Source organism: Scomber japonicus, chromosome 20 (genome assembly GCF_027409825.1).
Source record: "Scomber japonicus isolate fScoJap1 chromosome 20, fScoJap1.pri, whole genome shotgun sequence".
In the NCBI taxonomy this organism is placed as follows: domain Eukaryota; kingdom Metazoa; phylum Chordata; class Actinopteri; order Scombriformes; family Scombridae; genus Scomber; species Scomber japonicus.
The window spans coordinates 3,395,078-3,416,517 of NC_070597.1; the positions used below are offsets into that span (position 1 = coordinate 3,395,078).

Consider the following 21,440-nt stretch of genomic DNA (forward strand, 5'->3'; position numbering starts at 1 on the left):
TAAAGCTGTTAAATAAATGTAGTGGAGTAGAAAGTACAATATCTCCCTCTGAGATGTAGAAAGTAGCAGCACATGGAAATACTCGATTACTCACAAGTACATCAAACTGTACTTAAATACTTGAGTAAATATACTTTGTTATATTCACCCACCCTTTTAAGTTATTTACAGCTTTCAGTGTAATATAACATGAGTAATGTTTTACCTGGGATCAGTACATCTTTACGAGCATCGTAGAGCATCCCCAAGGTGAAAGGTCGACCCAGGGCAGCCATCGCTATTGAATCAGAGGCCATGTCGTCAACCTGAGGGAAAATATAAAATTAATGCCATATTTCATTCTACATCTGTTCAAACTGCCTCAGTCAATGTTGAAACTTTCTCTCTCTGTCTCTCCACCAGTTTGTCGTTACCTGGAAAAGTTGTGTAGCTCAGATCATTTCAGTTTGATCTGTTTGTTCTGGTTTCATATGGTGACTTATATTCTAGTAGATGATCCAGCAATCTCCAGACACATCTACAGCACAACGTAAATGATCTTTGTTTAATATAACAAAGGTTGAAAATGACCAGAGATGCAACTTGTTAACATTTAACCAAATGACATGGGAAAATGACTTCATTCTTCTATTTTACAAATATCTTTGAAAAATATCTAATGGTGCCCAGATTATGTTCATGATTGAGAATAGGAGCTTTTTAAAGTTAGTTTCATACTTGAATCCAGGCTTTTTAAAATATAGCATCAGGTGCATGTGTGTCAAAATCAGAATTTCTTATCAACAGGACATGGCCATGTTTTTAATGAATGCATCAGCATAATGTTCCATATTTAATTTGCTTTTATAAATTATCTATTTTTGGCAACTAAATATTTTTAGAGGTCAATTAAGGCAACTCAAAGAATTGGTAAAGGTTTGGAAAGTGTTTCTGACACAGGACTTAAAACTCACTCTTTGGGGAAAGTCCAGCACTTTAACTACCTACCTAGGAGTTCAAGAGAATACAATCAGTACAACAATGTCGTATCATACAGATTAGAAAAAGCATCATCCAGGCAGCAATAAACTTTCCTTTGTAAGATATTAACTAAATCCATTTAGTAGTACATAAACATGTCTATGAGGTACAGGATGTTTTTGGGGTTATGTTTTCAGTATTGAATTGTGTTTGATGGTTTTATATGACTTTAAAGCACATTGCATTTTACTGCTTAACTAATTTAATGCTTTAACACACATGAAATGACTCTGCTTTGAAGAGTCATTTGTGTCTTATATTTTCTTTCTACAAGATATAAGACACAACTGTTGTTGCTGCTAACAGCTGTACGACACAATGTCAGTTAACATGAATTATTGTTTTGGTAGAGTACTAAGGGTCTGTTGTTATCTCCCCTTAAAATATATTTATGCAGCTAGTTTTGCTTGCTAGTTCAAATCTAAGATAACTGAGGAGAGGTTTGGTAATGACTTCACTTGATAAAAACTAAATCAGTGAGGGAATGAACAGACATCTCCAAAACATTATTTCACAAGGACTGGTGTGATTTGGTGAAATGAGTATCACTGATATAGAGAGGACTCTACATGGTTATAATAATGCAAATGTATTACCTAAACAGCCACTGTGCAGTACACACTCAATACTCCTATATGCAACACCTGGTGTGTAAACTTTGCAGTCTGGTTCTTTGATTTAAAAACATTTCTATGAGTTTCATGCAATGATGTTACTTTGTGAGGCAGCTGGATTCACAAGATCACAACATCATGAGATATTGCAAGAGTCTGTCTTATCAGGCTCCAAGTTGTGCACTTGTGTCCGTGACCAAACCACCAGTGGTTCAGATCATCAGCATACTATCAGGATTCTCATGTGATCTCATGAATCCAGCTGCCTCACAAGGTGAGACAGTGACAGACAGTGACAGACAGATGGTTCCCCCAATCACCTGAGGAGATTTTTAAAGTGCCTGTCTTTTTCATGAGATGATTAATGGGAGAGAAAAGAAGACAACACAAAGTTCTGATAATCTATTTTAAGGGTTTTGGACTTTTTTTCTGATTGTTCTTCTTTAGATTTTGGTTCTCCAAAATAAAAAGAAAGGAATCTCTGCATACCTGAGTAGTGGCAGGTGCATAGGAGGAAGGTGCTATAAAGAAATGAAAAAGGCTCCTGCACATTGTCTCGCACACTTATATTTGTTTAATGAGTAACAACGTTACTTATTAATAAATGCCTGCCTTTATATCAGGCATATATAGCTTGATATCAGGCATGTGAGTCTGACTACACCATGCTTTTTGTTAGGTGTCAAAAGGTTGGAAACTGTAGGAGCAAATCCTACATTTGTGTGTATTAGAAAGGAGAACGAGGAAAAACACCAGTAGAGGCGAAAGGTTAGTAGATTGCTCAACAGGCCTTACCATGTTTATTCCATCAACTCCTTATAAGGAGTTGTTTTTCACCATGTTTAATATTTCCAGGGAAATCTGGCCACCGTCACTTGAGAATAGAATTCCAGGAACTGAGAATTAGCCTGAACATGCCAGGTCAACTTGACCTGGTGCACGCACACAATGACACACCACACCATACGCAATCAATGGTATAAAAGGTCTGTAAGGGCGTGCCTCGGGGCTGTTTTGCCGTTCGTTACTGTTTGTATCTGTTGCTGAATAAAGATCCCAGTTGGCTGTTCGACGACTTCTGTTCTCCGTCTCATATTTTAAGATTACTGAGTTTAGGTAATCAATCAAAGTTACTATAAAACCACTGGTTTCATCTTTAACAATGTGTTGTATTAGAGGAGAGCTTATTCATTGTGTCAAATCTTCATCTGAAAAGTAACTAAAGCTGTTAAATAAATGTAGTGGAGTAGAAAGTACAATATCTCCCTCTGAGATGTAGAAAGTAGCAGCACATGGAAATACTCGATTACTCACAAGTACCTCAAACTGTACTTAAATACTTGAGTAAATATACTTTGTTATATTCACCCACCCTTTTAAGTTATTTACAGCTTTCAGTGTAATATAACATGAGTAATGTTTTACCTGGGATCAGTACATCTTTACGAGCATCGTAGAGCATCCCCAAGGTGAAAGGTCGACCCAGGGCAGCCATCTCTATTGAATCAGAGGCCATGTCGTCAACCTGAGGGAAAATATGAAATTAATGCCATATTTCATTCTACATCTGTTCAAACTGCCTCAGTCAATGTTGAAACTTTCTCTCTCTGTCTCTCCACCAGTTTGTCGTTACCTGGAAAAGTTGTGTAGCTCAGATCATTTCAGTTTGATCTGTTTGTTCTGGTTTCATATGGTGACTTATATTCTAGTAGATGATCCAGCCCTCCCCAGACACATCTACAGCACAATGTAAATTATCTTTGTTTAATATAACAAAGGTTGAAAATGACCAGAGATGCAACTTGTTAACATTTAACCAAATGACATGGGAAAATGACTTCATTCTTCTATTTTACAAATATCTTTGAAAAATATCTAATGGTGCCCAGATTATGTTCATGATTGAGAATAGGAGATTTTTAAAGTTAGTTTCATACTTGAATCCAGGCTTTTTAAAATATAGCATCAGGTGCATGTGTGTCAAAATCAGAATTTCTTATCAACAGGACATGGCCATGTTTTTAATGAATGCATCAGCATAATGTTCCATATTTAATTTGCTTTTATAAATTATCCATTTTTGGCAACTAAATATTTTTAGAGGTCAATTAAGGCAACTCAAAGAATTGGTAAAGGTTTGGAAAGTGTTTCTGACACAGGACTTAAAACTCACTCTTTGGGGTGAAAGTCCAGCACTTTAACTACCTACCTAGGAGTTCAAGAGAATACAATGAGTACAACAATGTCGTATCATACAGATTAGAAAAAGCATCATCCAGGCAGCAATAAACTTTCCTTTGTAAGATATTAACTAAATCCATTTAGTAGTACATAAACATGTCTATGAGGTACAGGATGTTTTTGGGGTTATGTTTTCAGTATTGAATTGTGTTTGATGGTTTTATATGACTTTAAAGCACATTGCATTTTACTGCTTAACTAATTTAATGCTTTAACACACATGAAATGACTCTGCTTTGAAGAGTCATTTGTGTCTTATATTTTCTTTCTACAAGATATAAGACACAACTGTTGTTGCTGCTAACAGCTGTACGGCACAATGTCAGTTAACATGAATTATTGTTTTGGTAGAGTACTAAGGGTCTGTTGTTATCTCCCCTTAAAAATATATTTATGCAGCTAGTTTTGCTTGCTAGTTCAAATCTAAGATAACTGAGGAGAGGTTTGGTAATGACTTCACTTGATAAAAACTAAATCAGTGAGGGAATGAACAGACATCTCCAAAACATTATTTCACAAGGACTGGTGTGATTTGGTGAAATGAGTATCACTGATATAGAGAGGACTCTACATGGTTATAATAATGCAAATGTATTACCTAAACAGCCACTGTGCAGTACACACTCAATACTCTTATACAACACCTGGTGTGTAAACTGTGCAGTCTGGTTCTTTGATTTAAAAACATTTCTATGAGTTTCATGCAATGATGTTACTTTGTGAGGCAGCTGGATTCACAAGATCACAACATCATGAGATATTGCAAGAGTCTGTCTTATCAGGCTCCAAGTTGTGCACTTGTGTCCGTGACCAAACCACCAGTGGTTCAGATCACCAGCATACTATCAGGATTCTCATGTGATCTCATGAATCCAGCTGCCTCACAAGGTGAGACAGTGACAGACAGTGACAGACAGATGGTTCCCCCAATCACCTGAGGAGATTTTTAAAGTGCCTGTCTTTTTCATGAGATGATTGAAGGGAGAGAAAAGAAGACAACACAATGTTCTGATAATCTATTTTAAGGGTTTTGGACTTTTTTTCTGATTGTTCTTCTTTAAATTTTGGTTCTCCAAAATAAAAAGAAAGGAATCTCTGCATACCTGAGTAGTGGCAGGTGCATAGGAGGAAGGTGCTATAAAGAAATGAAAAAGGCTCCTGCACATTGTCTCGCACACTTATATTTGTTTAATGAGTAACAACGTTACTTATTAATAAATGCCTGCCTTTATATCAGGCATATATAGCTTGATATCAGGCATGTGAGTCCGACTACACCCTGCTTTTTGTTAGGTGTCAAAAGGTTGGAAACTGTAGGAGCAAATCCTACATTTGTGTGTAAAAGGAGAAAGGAGAACGAGGAAAAACACCAGTAGAGGCGAAAGGTTAGTAGATTGCTCAACAGGCCTTACCATGTTTATTCCATCAACTCCTTATAAGGAGTTGTTTTTCACCATGTTTAATATTTCCAGGGAAATCTGGCCACCGTCACTTGAGAATAGAATTCCAGGAACTGAGAATTAGCCTGAACATGCCAGGTCAACTTGACCTGGTGCACGCACACAATGACACACCACACCATACGCAATCAATGGTATAAAAGGTCTGTAAGGGCGTGCCTCGGGGCTGTTTTGCCGTTCGTTACTGTTTGTATCTGTTGCTGAATAAAGATCCCAGTTGGCTGTTCGACGACTTCTGTTCTCCGTCTCATATTTTAAGATTACTGAGTTTAGGTAATCAATCAAAGTTACTATATAAATGGCGTCACGAACAGGATCAATGATCAATGCAAGAAATTTGAAATATCCACCTCTCAGAAAGAGCCTCCAACCAATTATAAAGTTGACGAAAATGCAGAATATGAATGCTATGCCAATGGAGGACATACAGGAAGCAGTGGAGGTGTTGAAGTAGGTAACACCTCTGTTAATTGTGCAGTGACTTGGGTGGTGTCGTGGTTTCCACAGGCCAAAATTACACCAAAATTTTTGAGCACAACTGTTTGGTTTGAGAATCCTAAGCCACTTAACCCAATCTGCAAAAATTTAACCATGACTTTGCCGTTACTGAGAAACCAGGCGCGTGCAGTTGCAGACAGCTATTGGATGTGTGGAGATAACATTTTAAGGAACACTCTGCCTCTCCGTTGGATAGGATTGTGTACGCTAGTCCGTATGAAAGTACCAGTGGTAATCACCTATGAGGGAGTGGAAGAGGTGTTAGAGATTAACAGAGTCAGTGACGAACTACACAGACAGAAGAGACAGATAACATCAGATGAACAAATTTATCTCAATAAAATAGGACTACCTACAGGTATTCCAGAGGAGTTCAAGGCTCAAAACGAAGTTAGAGCAGGACTGGAGTCTATACTTCAATGGATAACAATTAATAAAAATGTGAACTGGATCAATTACATTTATTACAACCAACAGAGATATGTTAATTACACCACTGAAGTCCTTAAGCAACTAGGTCAACAACTGCATGAAACTAGTGCCATGGCATGGCAAAATAGACAAGTACTAAATTGGATGTTAGCAGAAAAGGGGGGAGTATGTAAAATGTTTGGAACGTTATGTTGCACATATATTTAAAATAACACTGCAGCTGACGGAACATTTTCTGTTGCAATGAAAAAGCTTGAAATGTTAAAATCTGAGATGACTGACAATGCTGGTAAGGGTGAAAGCTTTAAGTGGGATGGGCTAGAAAACATATTTGGAAAATGGGGAGCCGTTTTGGCTAAAATAGGGATGAGTGCCCTGATAGTACTGATTCTGGTTTTCTTATTGACATGTTGCATCGTGCCTATCCTGAAGAGATGGTGTATGAGAGCTATGGACGAGAAGCTGAACCTTGCAGCGGACATACAAGGAGCAAAAATGCTAAGTATGATGCCTCCTGAGCAACTTGTGCGCAGAATCCTTCTGACGCAAAGGGGGGAGGGAATACCGGACTTATTCCCAACTCCTGACTACATGAAGGACAAAAACAGTTTGGATGAGAGGGATGAACCGTGAGGTAAAATGAGGAAAATGAACAATGGCTGATGTACTCTTTGGACGGAAAAGAGATACACTATAACCACATACCACACATATAACAAGAGACTATGATCAGAATACAATATCATTGTCATTATATCATGCAATCAACTGTGTGTGATTTATGTTCTGTATCCCATATTCATTTTTGCATTTTTGAGTTGTATTTGGTATATTGAATGTGTGCCTTGGGTTGCAATATAACAAAGTGAGCCCTGCAACCCCACTAAAATGTGGAAAATGGATTCATGTTACATTTCAGTCTAAAGTTATGTTGTTAATTCATTAATAGCATATTTGAACATCTGTCAGAAGTCCAATAATTTGGAATAGGCTGCCCGGTGGGACGGGAGCGATGGAGGAATTTTCCTGAACTCAACAGCCGATCAGGTTTTTCGCCTTCATCATGAGGGTCAGATGTTGAAATATGTTCCAGTATTTCATGTGTGCCATTATCATGTAAAGCCATATATCACCATACTTCATATATGTGCTTCCTACGTGCATACGTACGTATGTTCATGTTAAGAAAATTCACAACATATATCCAGGAGAGTGAGGAACACTGGCTGTACTCACATTGTCACATATCCATAATATCCACACCTACATAGACACATTTATCATACATAATCTCGGCGAACATTTATGATAAAATCATAAAGAGGAGGGATTATGTAGGAGCAAATCCTACATTTGTGTGTAAAAGGAGAAAGGAGAACGAGGAAAAACACCAGTAGAGGCGAAAGGTTAGTAGATTGCTCAACAGGCCTTACCATGTTTATTCCATCAACTCCTTATAAGGAGTTGTTTTTCACCATGTTTAATATTTCCAGGGAAATCTGGCCACCGTCACTTGAGAATAGAATTCCAGGAACTGAGAATTAGCCTGAACATGCCAGGTCAACTTGACCTGGTGCACGCACACAATGACACACCACACCATACGCAATCAATGGTATAAAAGGTCTGTAAGGGCGTGCCTCGGGGCTGTTTTGCCGTTCGTTGCTGTTTGTATCTGTTGCTGAATAAAGATCCCAGTTGGCTGTTCGACGGCTTCTGTTCTCCGTCTCATATTTTAAGATTACTGAGTTTAGGTAATCAATCAAAGTTACTATAAAACCACTGGTTTCATCTTTAACAATGTGTTGTATTAGAGGAGAGCTTATTCATTGTGTCAAATCTTCATCTGAAAAGTAACTAAAGCTGTCAAATAAATGTAGTGGAGTAGAAAGTACAATATCTCTCTCTGAGATGTAGAAAGTAGCATCACATGGAAACACTCAATTACTCACGAGTACATCAAAACTGTACTTAAATACTTGAGTAAATATACTTTTAAGTTATTTACAGCTTTCAGTGTAATATAACATGAGTAATGTCTTACCTGGGATCAGTACACCTAAGGTGAAAGGTCGACCCAGGGCAGCCATCGCTATTGAATCAGAGGCCATGTCGTCAACCTGAGGGAAAATATAAAATTAATGCCATATTTCATCTACATCTGTTCAAACTGCCTCAGTCAATGTTGCAACTTTCTCTCTCTGTCTCTCCACCAGTTTGTCCTTACCTGGAAAAGTTGTGTAGCTCAGATCATTTCAGTTTGATCTGTTTGTTCTGGTTTCATATGGTGACTTATATTCTAGTAGATGATCCAGCGCTCCCCAGACACATCTACAGCACAACGTAAATGATCTTTGTTTAATATAACAAAGGTTGAAAATGACCAGAGATGCAACTTGTTAACATTTAACCAAATGACATGGGAAAATTACTCCATTCTTCTATTTTACAAATATCTTTGAAAAATACACATTTTGATTTTTAGAGTGCAACTTAACACTCTGAAAATGTTGTGTTTGCTGACATCCAGTGGTTCACTTCTCACCTTGCTACAAACATGTACAGGTGTATTCACTGCTGGGTGTGGTTACAGGTGCATCACAGTACAGGTCTGACTGTACTCGACTAAACAGACTAAAAACTTTCAACAAAGAGAGGGCAGCAAAATTCAACTTTTAAAAGACAAAGAGGAAACAGAAACAAAGAGTATTCATAGTTTTCCATTCACCTCAAGATTAATACCACAAATATTTAAATTCAAATGTGTACCAGGGTAAAAAAAAAAAATACATGCTATTACATACAGTACGTTCCCTTGTGTTATTTGGATGGGTGTCAGTGTAACATACTCCCCCCTGCTGGACCAGTTTTACATGACATGTTAATCATATTTATATACATATTTATTATTATGATTGTTGCAGCACCTGTAAAGAGGACAGGGGAGGGACCTGAACCACTAACCAAACAGATCAAGAGAAGTTGATTCATGCTTTCATCTCAAGTAGACTCGACTACTGTAACGGTCTTCTGACTGGACTCCCACAAAAAAGCATTAAACAGCTGCAGCTCATTCAGAACGCTGCAGCTCCAGTTTTAACCAGAACAAAGAGATCAGAGCACATTACTCCAGTTCTAAAGTCTTTACACTGGCTAACCCTAACCCTGGTCTACAAATCACTGAATGGTTTAGGTCCAGAATACATGAATGACATGTTAGTAGAATATAAACCCAGTAGAGCTCTGAGATCTACTGACTCAGGTCAGATAGTTGAGCCCAGAGCTCTGAGATCTACTGATTCAGGTCAGATAGTTGAGCCCAGAGCTCTGAGATCTACTGATTCAGGTCAGATAGTTGAGCCCAGAGCTCTGAGATCTACTGACTCAGGTCAGATAGTTGAGCGCAGAGTTCAAACTCAACATGGTGAAGCAGCTTTTACACAACTGGAACAAACTACCAGCAGAACTGAAATCATTTTTAAATCCAGGTTAAAAACATTTCTCTTTTCCTGAGCTTATGATTGAGCTCTTTTAAAGCACTTTACATTTTAATCTTTAATTTGCACTCTATGCCCTTTTAAAAATTTTAAAGCTAATTTATTATTTTATGCTGCAATCTTATATTTAATGCTCAATTCTAGCATTTTATGTATGTCTTTCCATTTTTCTGTACTTTGTTTTTATTATGGGGGGGGGGTGGGGGGTTAATTGTATGTTTTAATGTTTCTGTTTTATGTAAAGCGCATTGAGTTGCCATTCTGTATGAAATGCGCTATATAAATAAAACTGCCTTGCCTTGCCACTATCTCTCTCTCTCTCTCTCCCATTGTCAGCAACTGTTTGTGTGCTCTCTGTTGATTTTGTTAGTTTGCCTCTTTTAGTTTTTTCTTGGCTTGATGGGACTGGTAGTCCTGTTTGTCATCTGTTTTAGGTTAGAGGGAAGAGCCCAGATCCTACGGCCCTATGTGGGCTGGTCTGGGGGTCTTCCCTTCTTTTTGTTAATTTTAGCTCGCCCATCAGCCTTAGTTGGAGATTCTTGGTTCATGTTTTCTTGATAAATGCATTATTTTTGACGGACAAACTGACTCTGGTGATTATGTTTGGCCTTTTTGGACAAGCTTCAGTAGTGTACAGAAGCATTTAATCGACATTCGTTGATCCCGCCTGAAATAAGAGGAAGTGAACGGCTCCTAGCCAGGCTAATATCTAACTGCACTGTGTAAATAATGCATTGATCATATGGAGCACCAGGTTGAAACCAGTACATTATGAATATCATTTTTATTAAAGATAAAATATTGAATAAACAAAGTAAAGAACACAGTTTCAAGTACATTTTACAGCTCTGCATTTTGTTTAGATCAAAATTAAGCTGCTAGCTCGGTTAACTGGCAAAACAGACAGACAGGAATTAGCCAATCACAAAAAAGTAGCTCAGTTTCTGCCCAGCAACAGGTTGCTAAGGGCAGCTAAGGCCCTACGGTTGCTATGGGCAGCTGAGGCCCAATGGTTGCTATGGCGATGTGAGAATCTGCTTGGGAAAAATTCTCAAAATGTCCCCAGAATTTGGCTTCTGACAAGGTCCCGAACAATTGCAAACTGTGAGAAAACCGTAACTCCTGTCCAAAAACCAAAAACACCGTGAGAGACACAGAAGCCGGCAGATTCTGACAGAGTTTATTTTATTCAGATATTCATTAAAATGAGCGAGTAAGTTCAGTGTGAACACAGAGTGAGATTATTTTGAAAAAAAAGACGATTACATTAGGGTCAATGGGGAGCGAGACAGGTATTGCTGCCGGTCTCGCCCCCCCCCCGTTTAAATTTTGTGCAGACCCCGCCTGTCAAAGTCACATTTTATGAATCCCAACACCTATGTCTACATTTTGACAAAAAATTATTTGTCTCCTTTTTACGGTTTGGCCGTGAGCTCGAGTTAAAAATAGAAATTAAGGTTATATTTTACTGGTTCTCGCACTCAAGCTAACTGCTGCTCCCACTCTAACTTTGAAGAAAAAGTGATTTCCACTCCTTGTTTGACTGCTCATAGTTTGAAAAGTTTACATGTTATGTAAAAACAGTTTGGTATTTTTGGAGAGCACAAGTTTTCCTCTGTTTTAAAATTTGAATCACATTTCTATGTGCAGGTATAAGGGAGCTAGGTGACTCCGAAAAAAGGTGAAATTAAGGGGAAATTTTGTGGGTTACCATTCATTTCCAATGGAGAATTATTCCTAATAAATTTGGGAAAAATTGGAATTTCAACACCAAAAATCCAAAAGCAAAAACTATGTGCAAAATGTTTGTGCTCTTACTGCTCCTATTTAAAACGTACTCAGGACAAGATTATTTGATTTCAACCAGATCTGCATAACTGGCTAAACAGACTCAGTGCATTTGGTGTGTCAGTGTGTTACAGGACACTCTGTCTGAGCCAGTGGACCAGTCCAGATACAAAATACATTTTTATATCCGTTTTACTCCAAACTGTATTTCCCCAACAAACAGCAAATAACCAAACTGCACACAGTGTTCAACTCAGGACTTTATTGGTGTTCTACAGATGTCCACCATGTTTGAAAGTAAAGACCAAAAAAACTTCCCTCCTCTTTCCTTCCTCTTCCCCAACTTCACATGCATAAATGACACCTCTTGTAAATGAAGATAAAGATAAATGAACAGTTATAATATTAAACTACAGGCGCTTCAGCTACACAATGTTTCACCTTCATCATTATTATATGTTAGTAGATACAAAATTAAGTTCATTGCTTGAGCTAATCAATGTGTAATGTAGCAAATATTCATTTCATATTGATAAAAGTAAAAGACAGTTAAACCACATATATCATGTTTCTCTAAAACATAATCAGATTATACAGTATTTCCTGTAGATGCCATGTTGATGACATAATGTTATTTACCATGTAGCTACTACACCCACAAAATCAACTTTAAATTAAAAAATACTCACACATAATTACAATATAATCAGATGACTTCAAAATTAACAAATGATTTAAATGCAATTATTCAAGTCTAAACTAATTCTAGTAAGTCTAATAAGTTTTAATAAGGTAAAAGCAAAAATAAAAATCATACCTAACTGGGGAAACTTTGAGCTTAGTGAGTGAGTGGTGAATTTTTAAATTCAAAAGAGAGGCACTTGCGTTTCTGTTTGGTTGTCTTTCTAATAACAAAGAATATTTAACAAACTGATCATATGTTTTACGCATCAAATATTAAATCTTAAAAGTAGGCAGTACAATATGTACGGGGTTAAAAAGTATAATATCTCCCTCTGATATGTAGTAAAGTAGATACAAAGATACAGTGGTACAAAGATAATATGAGAAAATACAGCGCTTGAGTAAATATATTTAGTTACACTCCACCATGGTTGGTGAGTTTAAAGACAGATCAAGACTCACTTCATCACTTTATCACTGTTCTTAGTCAACAGGGCAAAAGAACAGAGAGGCATTTCCGATGTAAATGTAGCAGCCAGGGTAAACAGGCTCTGTGAAATGAGCACTGAAGGTGTAGAGGAGACTCAGTTTGTTAGAGGAGACATTGTAAAAGGACAGAGTGCCACCAGGCCAGTCCAGATACACTCCAACACGTTTGATGCCAGTTGAGACACGAGAGCCATACCACCAATCAAATATGTGCCCTGCAAAGAGCTTTGATTCTGCATTGACACCAAAAACCCATGATTGATCGTTTTGCCCAAGATAAATTCGGGGTTTATTCCCTTTCCTGCCAATTTGTTTGTATGCAACACCTACAGCTTTATCTTCTTTATAACCATCACTCCACTCAACCTCCCAGTAATGGCGCCCAGTCAGCCCCTCTCTGCACAACACCTGAGGGCAAACATCAAACCTTGCTGGGTTATCAGGATAGTCCTGCCATGCTCCTCGTGTCACCTTCTTGTTGTCATCAGAAAGAATAAGGTAGTAGTTTGCTGTTTTTGGACTCAGGGAGAGATCACAGGCATCTGATGGAGAAAACAAAACACAATTTGTTATTCTTCATTGTCATCACCATCCACAGCACTTTACAAAAGCACTCATAATAATGATATTCACACGACCATTTTTATACGTATATGTCAACATGGTAAATGGTATAGTAAAAAACCGTGTTGCTATATATAGCAATGTGTTGGCTATATATTCAAAGCAATGTATATCTAACGTATTAAAAATGGATACCGATTTTGCCTTAATTCTCTTGTGTTGGCTGAGCACTTATGACATTAAAAAATGAGACAAGGGATGTCCTTTTAAATTCTCTTATTATATTTTTTTACCTCAGAAGCTCATTTTCTGATCTGAACGTACACAGAACATTCTCTAAATGTTTTATTTCTTTCACCTCCTTACTAGTTTCTGTGGCTCTAATATTTGCCAATAATGAAGATTGATTAAGTTTGTTTTCATTGTCAGGGGCGCTTTGCAACCAGGGATGGGCACAAATACATAATAATATATATTAATATCTACTTTAAACAAAGAATTGTATCCGATTCCATTTTAAAATATATTGTTACTGATCCGTATCGTACTACTTGTATCTAGATATATATCAGATCGTCTTACATTGGAGAGATGCACACCCCTAGTGAATGTGTGGTTTTCTTTTTTCACCGCATTATATACAGTAGTTTATGGGAAACTGTATGTATGTTCTTGAACAAATTAAGCATAAAATACTTAATATTAAGTTAATACTTAACTAAAAAAGTATTAAAGTAAATAAAATGATTGAAACATGACTTACACCACATTAAAGCACTTTTGTCTGTGATCGTCTCCACAGGGGGGACGGCAGGCTTTGAAAAGTCATCAGTGACCAGAATGCCCTCATTGTAATGGTAGATGGTCGCTCCTTTGTGTTTCTCATTTGCTATGGCTGTTGCAAGGAAACGGACACTGCTGCTGTTCTTGAGAGGTTTGGCAAGATCATGGAAAGCTTTGGCTTTTTCTCTCATTTTGGTTAACACTTCATTTGAGAAGTACCAGGGTTCTTCATCAGAACTTCTTAATTCAAGTGAATGTGAGTAGTTCTGCATTGCTTTAAGGCAGCTGTCAGCACTTTCCAGAGAGGTGAAGACAAAGCACAGAGCATCTTCTACACCTGGAGCAAGAACCTCTTCATCCAACTCTGACTGATTTTGGACGATCTTTGTGTTTGTTCCCTCCATCATGTCTACACAGGACCCAATGACATTGATCTCTCTCTCTTTGTGATCCAGCCACTTGCTTAGTTTTTCATGACTGAATGGTGACTTGTCTCTGTCTTCCAAGAGTTTCTTCAGTGAGCTCTCATCTTCTTTGCCTTCACGGATGGAGATGACTGTCTTCGCCATGGCCTGCTGAAGTGCAGATGTGTAATTATTACACTGTCTTTGGAAACTTCTCACACTTTTGCGAATCTGTGGAAAGTTCTCTGACACGCTGTCTGCCAGACAATCGTTGCATCTCATTGCTATCTGCCTAAGATCTTCGACAGTATCTTCAGCTGTCTTCAGTATTACAGTGCTGATCTCACTTATCACCTCAGCAGCTTCAGAATACAAATTCTTCAGCGGCATCATCCAGACCTTCAGTGGAACAGTATTCTCGCCCTTTTCTCCCAGTAGCTTTGGAAGCTCTACATAGGTCTTCACTGCATCTGCAAATGTTGCAGGGTTACTTTTAAGAATGAGATCCCCGAAGAATTTGCAGGAGAATTTGTTTGTCAGGGCTTTTTCTTCTTCAGTCAGGTTGATGTCAACTTTCCCCTCAATATCAACTTCTGGAATCTTCTTTATCACAGCTTCCATGCTGCCCTGGATCTTCTGAACACTGCTAGCATCTAACTTCTCACTGTCAAATACAAATAAAGCATTTGCTCCATAAAGGATGCCAGTGACCATGTGTGTTGCTGAGCTCTTCTCAATAACACCTTTCTGTTGCTCGTCCAGGATTGCAAGTTTAGTCAATGACAACTGCTTGAAGTTGGTGGTAGTTTTGTACTGTAAGGTCACTCTGCTCTGATTCTTGGATTTCTTCTGGTCATTCAGGTACTTGGCAGATCCTCCAACTTCAATCAGTCCACTCAGGAAACTGACCTTCAGAGAAGCATCAATATCCAGCAAAAAAGACTTAGATTCAATGGAGTCAGATGCTGTAATCTGAAACTCACTGCTGGGATTAGGGGTTTCAGTTGTGTTCTCTTGTAGAGTTTTGTGATCCAACAAGTTGAAACCTGTAGAAATTAAACATCAATCATGTATTACAGCAGAAACCAAGATGTTTTTAACATTCAGCCACATGTGAAGCCAATGGATCTTTGAATCTTTGATTTGAAATGTGGTAAACCGAAACAACAAGTAGAATCCAGATTTCAGTTATGTTTTTTTTCCTGAATTCCTCAGTTTAAAGTAAATTAATTAGTAAAGGCCACACTCACGACTCCATGTGCCCTCTGTCCAGAGCTGTGTTTAACCTTTGATGACAATATGAATAAATATACAATGCGCATTTTGGAGTAGCAAATTTTACTTGTAAAAGGAGATCATTAAGAGAATTTGTTGTTCTTCTTGAATTCAAAGTGCTGTCTTTGCATTTTAATGAGTTTTAATTATTGACTGACAAAATATCTGCACCAATAAATGTTTTACTGGTTGCATTTTAGTTGGTGGTGTCATATTTCCCTTTTGAAACAAACTTGCTCTAGCCATTAATTAGAGGTTATTGTAATAATTATTTTGTTAAATCATTTTTTAAATTTAGTCTCAACAATTGTTGTTTGTTAAAAATCTATGTATACTCAGGCAAAGTTATTACAACAGGCCCCATTAATTATGTTGAAATGCACAACTCAATACATTTATTTACTTCAAATGAAAATATACTTTTAATAAAGCTAAAATAGATTTGTAAACTCAACTACTCGAAGCAGTTAAAACAATTATCAAATCCAAGTCAACCAAACTAACACAGAGGTTAACGCAACACCAGATATTCAATCACAATTGCACAAATGTGCAATTCTGTCATTTATATTGTATTATTGTTGTGCAAATGTGCAACTTTACTTTTACTTTCTTTGTTCCTTTTTACTATGGTGGGAGCTGTCTCAGCACTTAGAGTCCAAGACAAATTTCCCTTCGGGGACAATAAAGTATCTATCTATCTATCTATCTATCTATCTATCTATCTATCTATCTATCTAGGTAACAAAAAGTAATGTTAGAACATCAAATTGTGGTGGAAAATTTACAAACTTCTATGCAAATAACAGCTGTTGCAAAAAGAACTCTAATTGACAAACACCAGTGCAAATTCCTACAAGCAGTTAGGTGGCGATATTGGTGTGTTCAGAGAGTTGGTTAATCTCTCTCTCTCTCTGCTTCAATGATATTGAATTGATATTTAATGCAGCATCCATAAACTCAGCTTAAACAAGCCCACATATAAACCTGAGTCTGTGTGTAACAGCTGATCTGTGTGGATGTGCAGCAGAACATAGAACATTAATCACAGTTAGATCCTGATTGATCCGGTGTGAATGATGTTATGCTGTATGATGCTGCAACCAGTTGTGAAACAGTTGTGACTGTGTGTTGCTCTCAGCTGCAGATTATGGATGTAAATGCTGCGCAATTGAAAGTCTCTGGTGAAACACCGCCTGACAGTGGTGTGCACAAGGTAGAGTGACCACCCGTCCCACATAGCGCGTGCACGCACAGCGTTTGAAGCCCAATTCATGCGTCCCGCAAATTGATACCGTGTCACGCATAATCAATGCTTGCTCAAAAAAAAGTTGGTCGCTCTATATCCTGGAGCCCCAGGCAGCCTAGTGATGGTTACCATGGTGAGGAGGACGCCAGCTGAAGCCATAACCTCAGCCAATCAGTGGCCTCTACCTAGCGTGTGGACCTATGATGTGGCCCACAGACTCTATCGTCACTAGCAAATGATCCAATGAAATGATTGACGTTTGTTCTGCCTGGGTCAGGTTAGCTAGACGGATTTGTAGGCTACAGTTGAACTGCTGACAAAGTTTTGTAAACTTTTTCCTTGTTGTCATGACAGCCCACACGTTCATACCAGACACACTGGGAAGGAACTTTAAGACGCCCTGCTTTCCAAATCGAAAAATGGAGAAAGAGGCTGAGGCACCGCCATCAATTAAAAAGAGAAGGTGTGGGTTCAAGAAAGACTGGGGAAATGAATAAGGGTCGCCCCCCTCTCGTGGCCCAATTGTTGAAAAGTGCACGCTTAAGTGCCCTCTTGGGAGCCAAAACCAGGCTTAGGTGCCTTCTTGGGTGGCAGAAACACGCAGTAAAATGCCCTCTTCAGTGGCGAGAACGTGCTGTAGGTGCCCTTTTTTTCTCTTTTCGCCCCTGCCCTTCAAAAAGTCTGTGCACGCCACTGCCACCTGGCCCACTGTGTGAAGTCTGAGTCTGAGATTTCTCTGATTGATTTAGTATTGAATGTGTTTTGGTGATCAGTGACGCGCTATCCGCTCTGAACACGTTATGCGCACACAGTCATGTCAGTGAAGAGCCGTTATGTGCTATCAAATCAAACCTTTAGACTGGCTAAAGAATTACACTTTTCCTTAAGCTGATTTTAACTTCTTGTCAGTAGATTTCAGATAGGCAGAATAAGTACTTGTATTACACCACTGTTCATCAAGTTTTACCTGGGATTAGTTTATCCTGCCGAGCGTCATACAGCATCCCCAGGGTGAAAGGTCGACCCAGCGCAGCTATTTTCACGGTTTCTTCAGGCATGTTTTTGAACCTGTTGGTGAACATGATACAACACAGATTAAAAAACCTTCAGTATTTGATTAATCATCTGAAGTTAGTATCACATACACAGACAGAGAGGGCAAAACCAAGACAGAGACGCACAGACAGCTTATTGGTCTTGTAAATATACAAGTTAAAATATAAAGAAAAAATATTTTCACCGCGTTTCTCCTTACCTGGTGTAGTTGTGTAGATCACAGTCTTCTTGACTTCGACGTGGAACTTCCAGTCTGATGGTCTGTGATACTGTAAAGTTACTTAAATCCTGTTCTGTCTCCCACTGACTCCTCCCCCGACATCCTTCCTGATGCAATCTTATTCTAATCTTGCTATTACACAAACGTGAACAACTCCCTTGTATTTGATGAAATGTCTGAGTCAAAAATAATCAAGATGATAGTTTTTGAATCAATGATATTATAATCACAACATTTTTGTTGTAATTGTTTTACCTGTTTTAATTATTCAATCATAACAACAGTTTCAGTGCTATAAAAGCTTTTTAATAAACTTTTGTTTTCAAATAAAGTTGTTGTCAATTCATGTTCCATCTCTAGTGTGTGTGTTCATGTTCGTTCACTTATGAGCATCGTGTGTGGTTTGGTAGTTGTGTCTGAAGTGTTTCGGGGCCACAAAAAGAATTTTGTTTAGGGCCACCAAAATCCTAGGGCCGGCCCTGTTTATTACACAAAGTTTGTTTCTCTTTTTCGTTTTTTCTTTATTTGTTCTTTTGCAAAATAATTCTTAGAAAGTTATGAAGTAGACGTGCACATCTGGAATGAAAAGCAATAGGTTGACCAAAAAAACAAAACCTGTAAAAAGTCTGCACACTGCAGCTCCCAATGCAGGTATATTTATGTTACGAGCCTTCTGCTCTTCAGACTAGGCCCATAGCGTGTAAGGGAGCAGAATGTCATAAATGAAAAAGAGGATGTGGTAGGAGCACAGTCTATTTCACAAACATGGTAAGTAAACATTCACAGGAATATTTCCCAACCACACGACTTAACAGTCACAGGAATAGTCAAATGTTAAAATCTTCTTTTACACCTTTAGGTGTGAGAGTGTTCAGTGTGAAGATCCATAATAGTTCTCTCTTCAGGAGTATAGAGTCAATCAATTTATGGCTTCAATGCCAATATATTGGAGAGTGGATGTGTTGTGTTTGGCTTTATTGAAATAACTGCAGCAACTGTGTTTGTAGCAATCCTGATTGCAAAAGGCACATCTGTGGTCTGTGGAAGTTTCCACATTTGTAATTTGTAGAACGAACATGACTGAGGAAGTGTGAAGGAGTGGGCAGCGGTTGGTCTCACCAGCATATTATATAGGTAACTCTGTTCAGGTCCTTTCAGTCTTTTTTAAATTTATACATTCAGATTGAGAAATGTTGAAGAAATGGCCTGTGATCCAATCATCCTTATTGAAGCTTGACAAGCACAGTTTCAAGAGTGGGAACACACACCAATTACATATATAAACAGACCTAACAGCTTCCCCCTCATTCACTCTCGCTTTCGAGTTTCAAATGTCAGGCTTTCATGGTCATCCCAGAAACAGATCGTACTTCCCGCATAATTGCATCAACAAAACTTGAACTAATGCTACGAAGACTGCAGATCAATCCGTCCGACTTGACTGAAGATTTGTGGGAAACCAGTTCTCCTCTCGTCACCCAGCAGCAGACCGTAGCCGAGCGTCCCGCTGGGCACATGCCGGCCTCGCAGGCTCTTCAACTCATACTCCCCTGATGTGACACTACCGGTAGATCTGCGGTTTCTTCTCCTCTACTAGCGAGGGCAAAAAACCAGGGAAGCAACGGACGAAGCCACTGGAGCAGCAGCTTCAACTCTCCCCTCCTCAGCCGCTTCAACAGTCCAGATAATTCTCCACCACACCGAACTCATGCTCTCTGTCTGGCCATCTTTACATCCACAAACGGACCCCAACATCAACGACCGAACTGCCAATGGTTCCTGCATAGGATGCATTCCCTATCAACCTCAGCCACATTAAACTAAAGCTTCATTGTTTACTCAGCGTCAGATTCAGATTAGAAACCATTGGCTTCCTAGCAGCAGTTCACAAACCAGTGGGTCCACAAACCCATGCGGTTTGCTGTACTCCAACCACAGTGTTCCGCTTAGACAGGGACATCAGGCACCGGGATGCCTGTGACCAATATGGTTTTCTAACTCCAACCACAGTGCTCTGCTCAGACAGAACATCGGACACAGTGATACCAGCAACCATGCCATTTCCTCACTACGACCACAGCGCTTCGTTTAGACAGGGACATCAGGCACCGGGATGCCTGTGACCATGCTGTTTTCTAAATCCAACAGCAGCACTTCGCTTAGTTGTGTACATCAGGCACCGGGATGCCTGCGACCCATGTGGTTTTCTTTACTCCAGCCACAGCATTTCGTTTAGACAGGGACATCAGGCACCGGGATGCCTGCGACCATGCTGTTTCCTTAAATCTAACAGCAGCACAGCGCTTGTTTAGACAGGGACATCAGGTACCGGGATGCCTGCGACCATGCTGTTTCCTTAAATCTAACAGCAGCACTTTGCTTAGTTATGGACACCAGGCACCGGGATGCCTGCAACCCATGCCATCTCTTCATTCCAATCACAGCACTCGGTTTAGACCAGAACATCAGCACCAGGATACCAATGAAACCTGCTGTTTTTCACTACATCTGCACCACTTCAATTCGGCCAGGATGTTGATGTCAGTGACCCCGCCGTTTACTCAATCCAACCTTGGCTTGCCCAGTTCGACAGCAGGCAGCTTTTATCATGGACATCCTGCTCTAGTTGCCACAGAAGCCTGCTCTAGTCAAGACTCCTGGCACCGAAAGCTGCCAGCACTCTGCTTCAACCGGAACATCCGCCATCGGGATTCCAGCACCTCGCTGTCTCATCATCGAGGTACCAGGATAACCCATATTTGACTACACTGATCCCTGCAGCTCATTTGTCCCGGGCAGTGACACCAGGATGTCATTGCCCCCAAGTGCTACTCCCGCAACTTCATCAGACAGAACCATGCATCGTTCTCCGCCAAATGGTCAGCTGAGACCACCCCCTTTCACACGTTTAACGTAAACTACCTGTCGTTCTCTCTCGTCACTTCACCATTTCATTATCAACGCCCCTTTCACATGTTTAACGTTACCTACACTTCGTCCTATCTCATCACTTCTACCATTTCATTATCAATGCCCCGTCACACGTTCAAAGTAACATATATGTTGTCCTATTTCGTCACCATAACTATTTAATTATTGATGCCTCTTAGAGCCACCTGCTGTCTATTGCATCTTCAGTCCCATCGCTTCTGTCTTCCTTCTCACT

The 21,440-nt window shown here is 39.2% G+C and overlaps 1 protein-coding gene across 1 annotated transcript; it reads right to left on the reverse strand.

The window, feature by feature from the left end:
* Positions 1-12,717: 12,717 nt before the first annotated feature.
* On the reverse strand, positions 12,718-18,056 carry LOC128381432 (stonustoxin subunit beta-like). The gene is made up of 3 exons (XM_053341448.1): positions 17,966-18,056; positions 14,051-15,520; positions 12,718-13,265 (listed from the first exon to the last, which is right to left on the reverse strand). Exons 1-3 carry the CDS (start codon positions 18,054-18,056, stop codon positions 12,718-12,720), a joined length of 2,109 nt encoding a protein of 702 aa, XP_053197423.1.
* Between the last annotated feature and the right edge of the window lie 3,384 nt (positions 18,057-21,440).

Bases quoted from the DNA above. Each gene is read 5' to 3' on its own strand.
- LOC128381432 (XM_053341448.1), bottom strand. From the start codon at position 18,056: ATGCCTGAAGAAACCGTGAAAATAGCTGCGCTGGGTCGACCTTTCACC. The intron at 15,521-17,965 runs GTAAAACTTGAT...TAATTTCTACAG, and splicing joins GCAGGATAAACTAATCCCAG to GTTTCAACTTGTTGGATCAC. The intron at 13,266-14,050 runs GTAAGTCATGTT...TTTCTCCATCAG, and splicing joins CAAAAGTGCTTTAATGTGGT to ATGCCTGTGATCTCTCCCTG.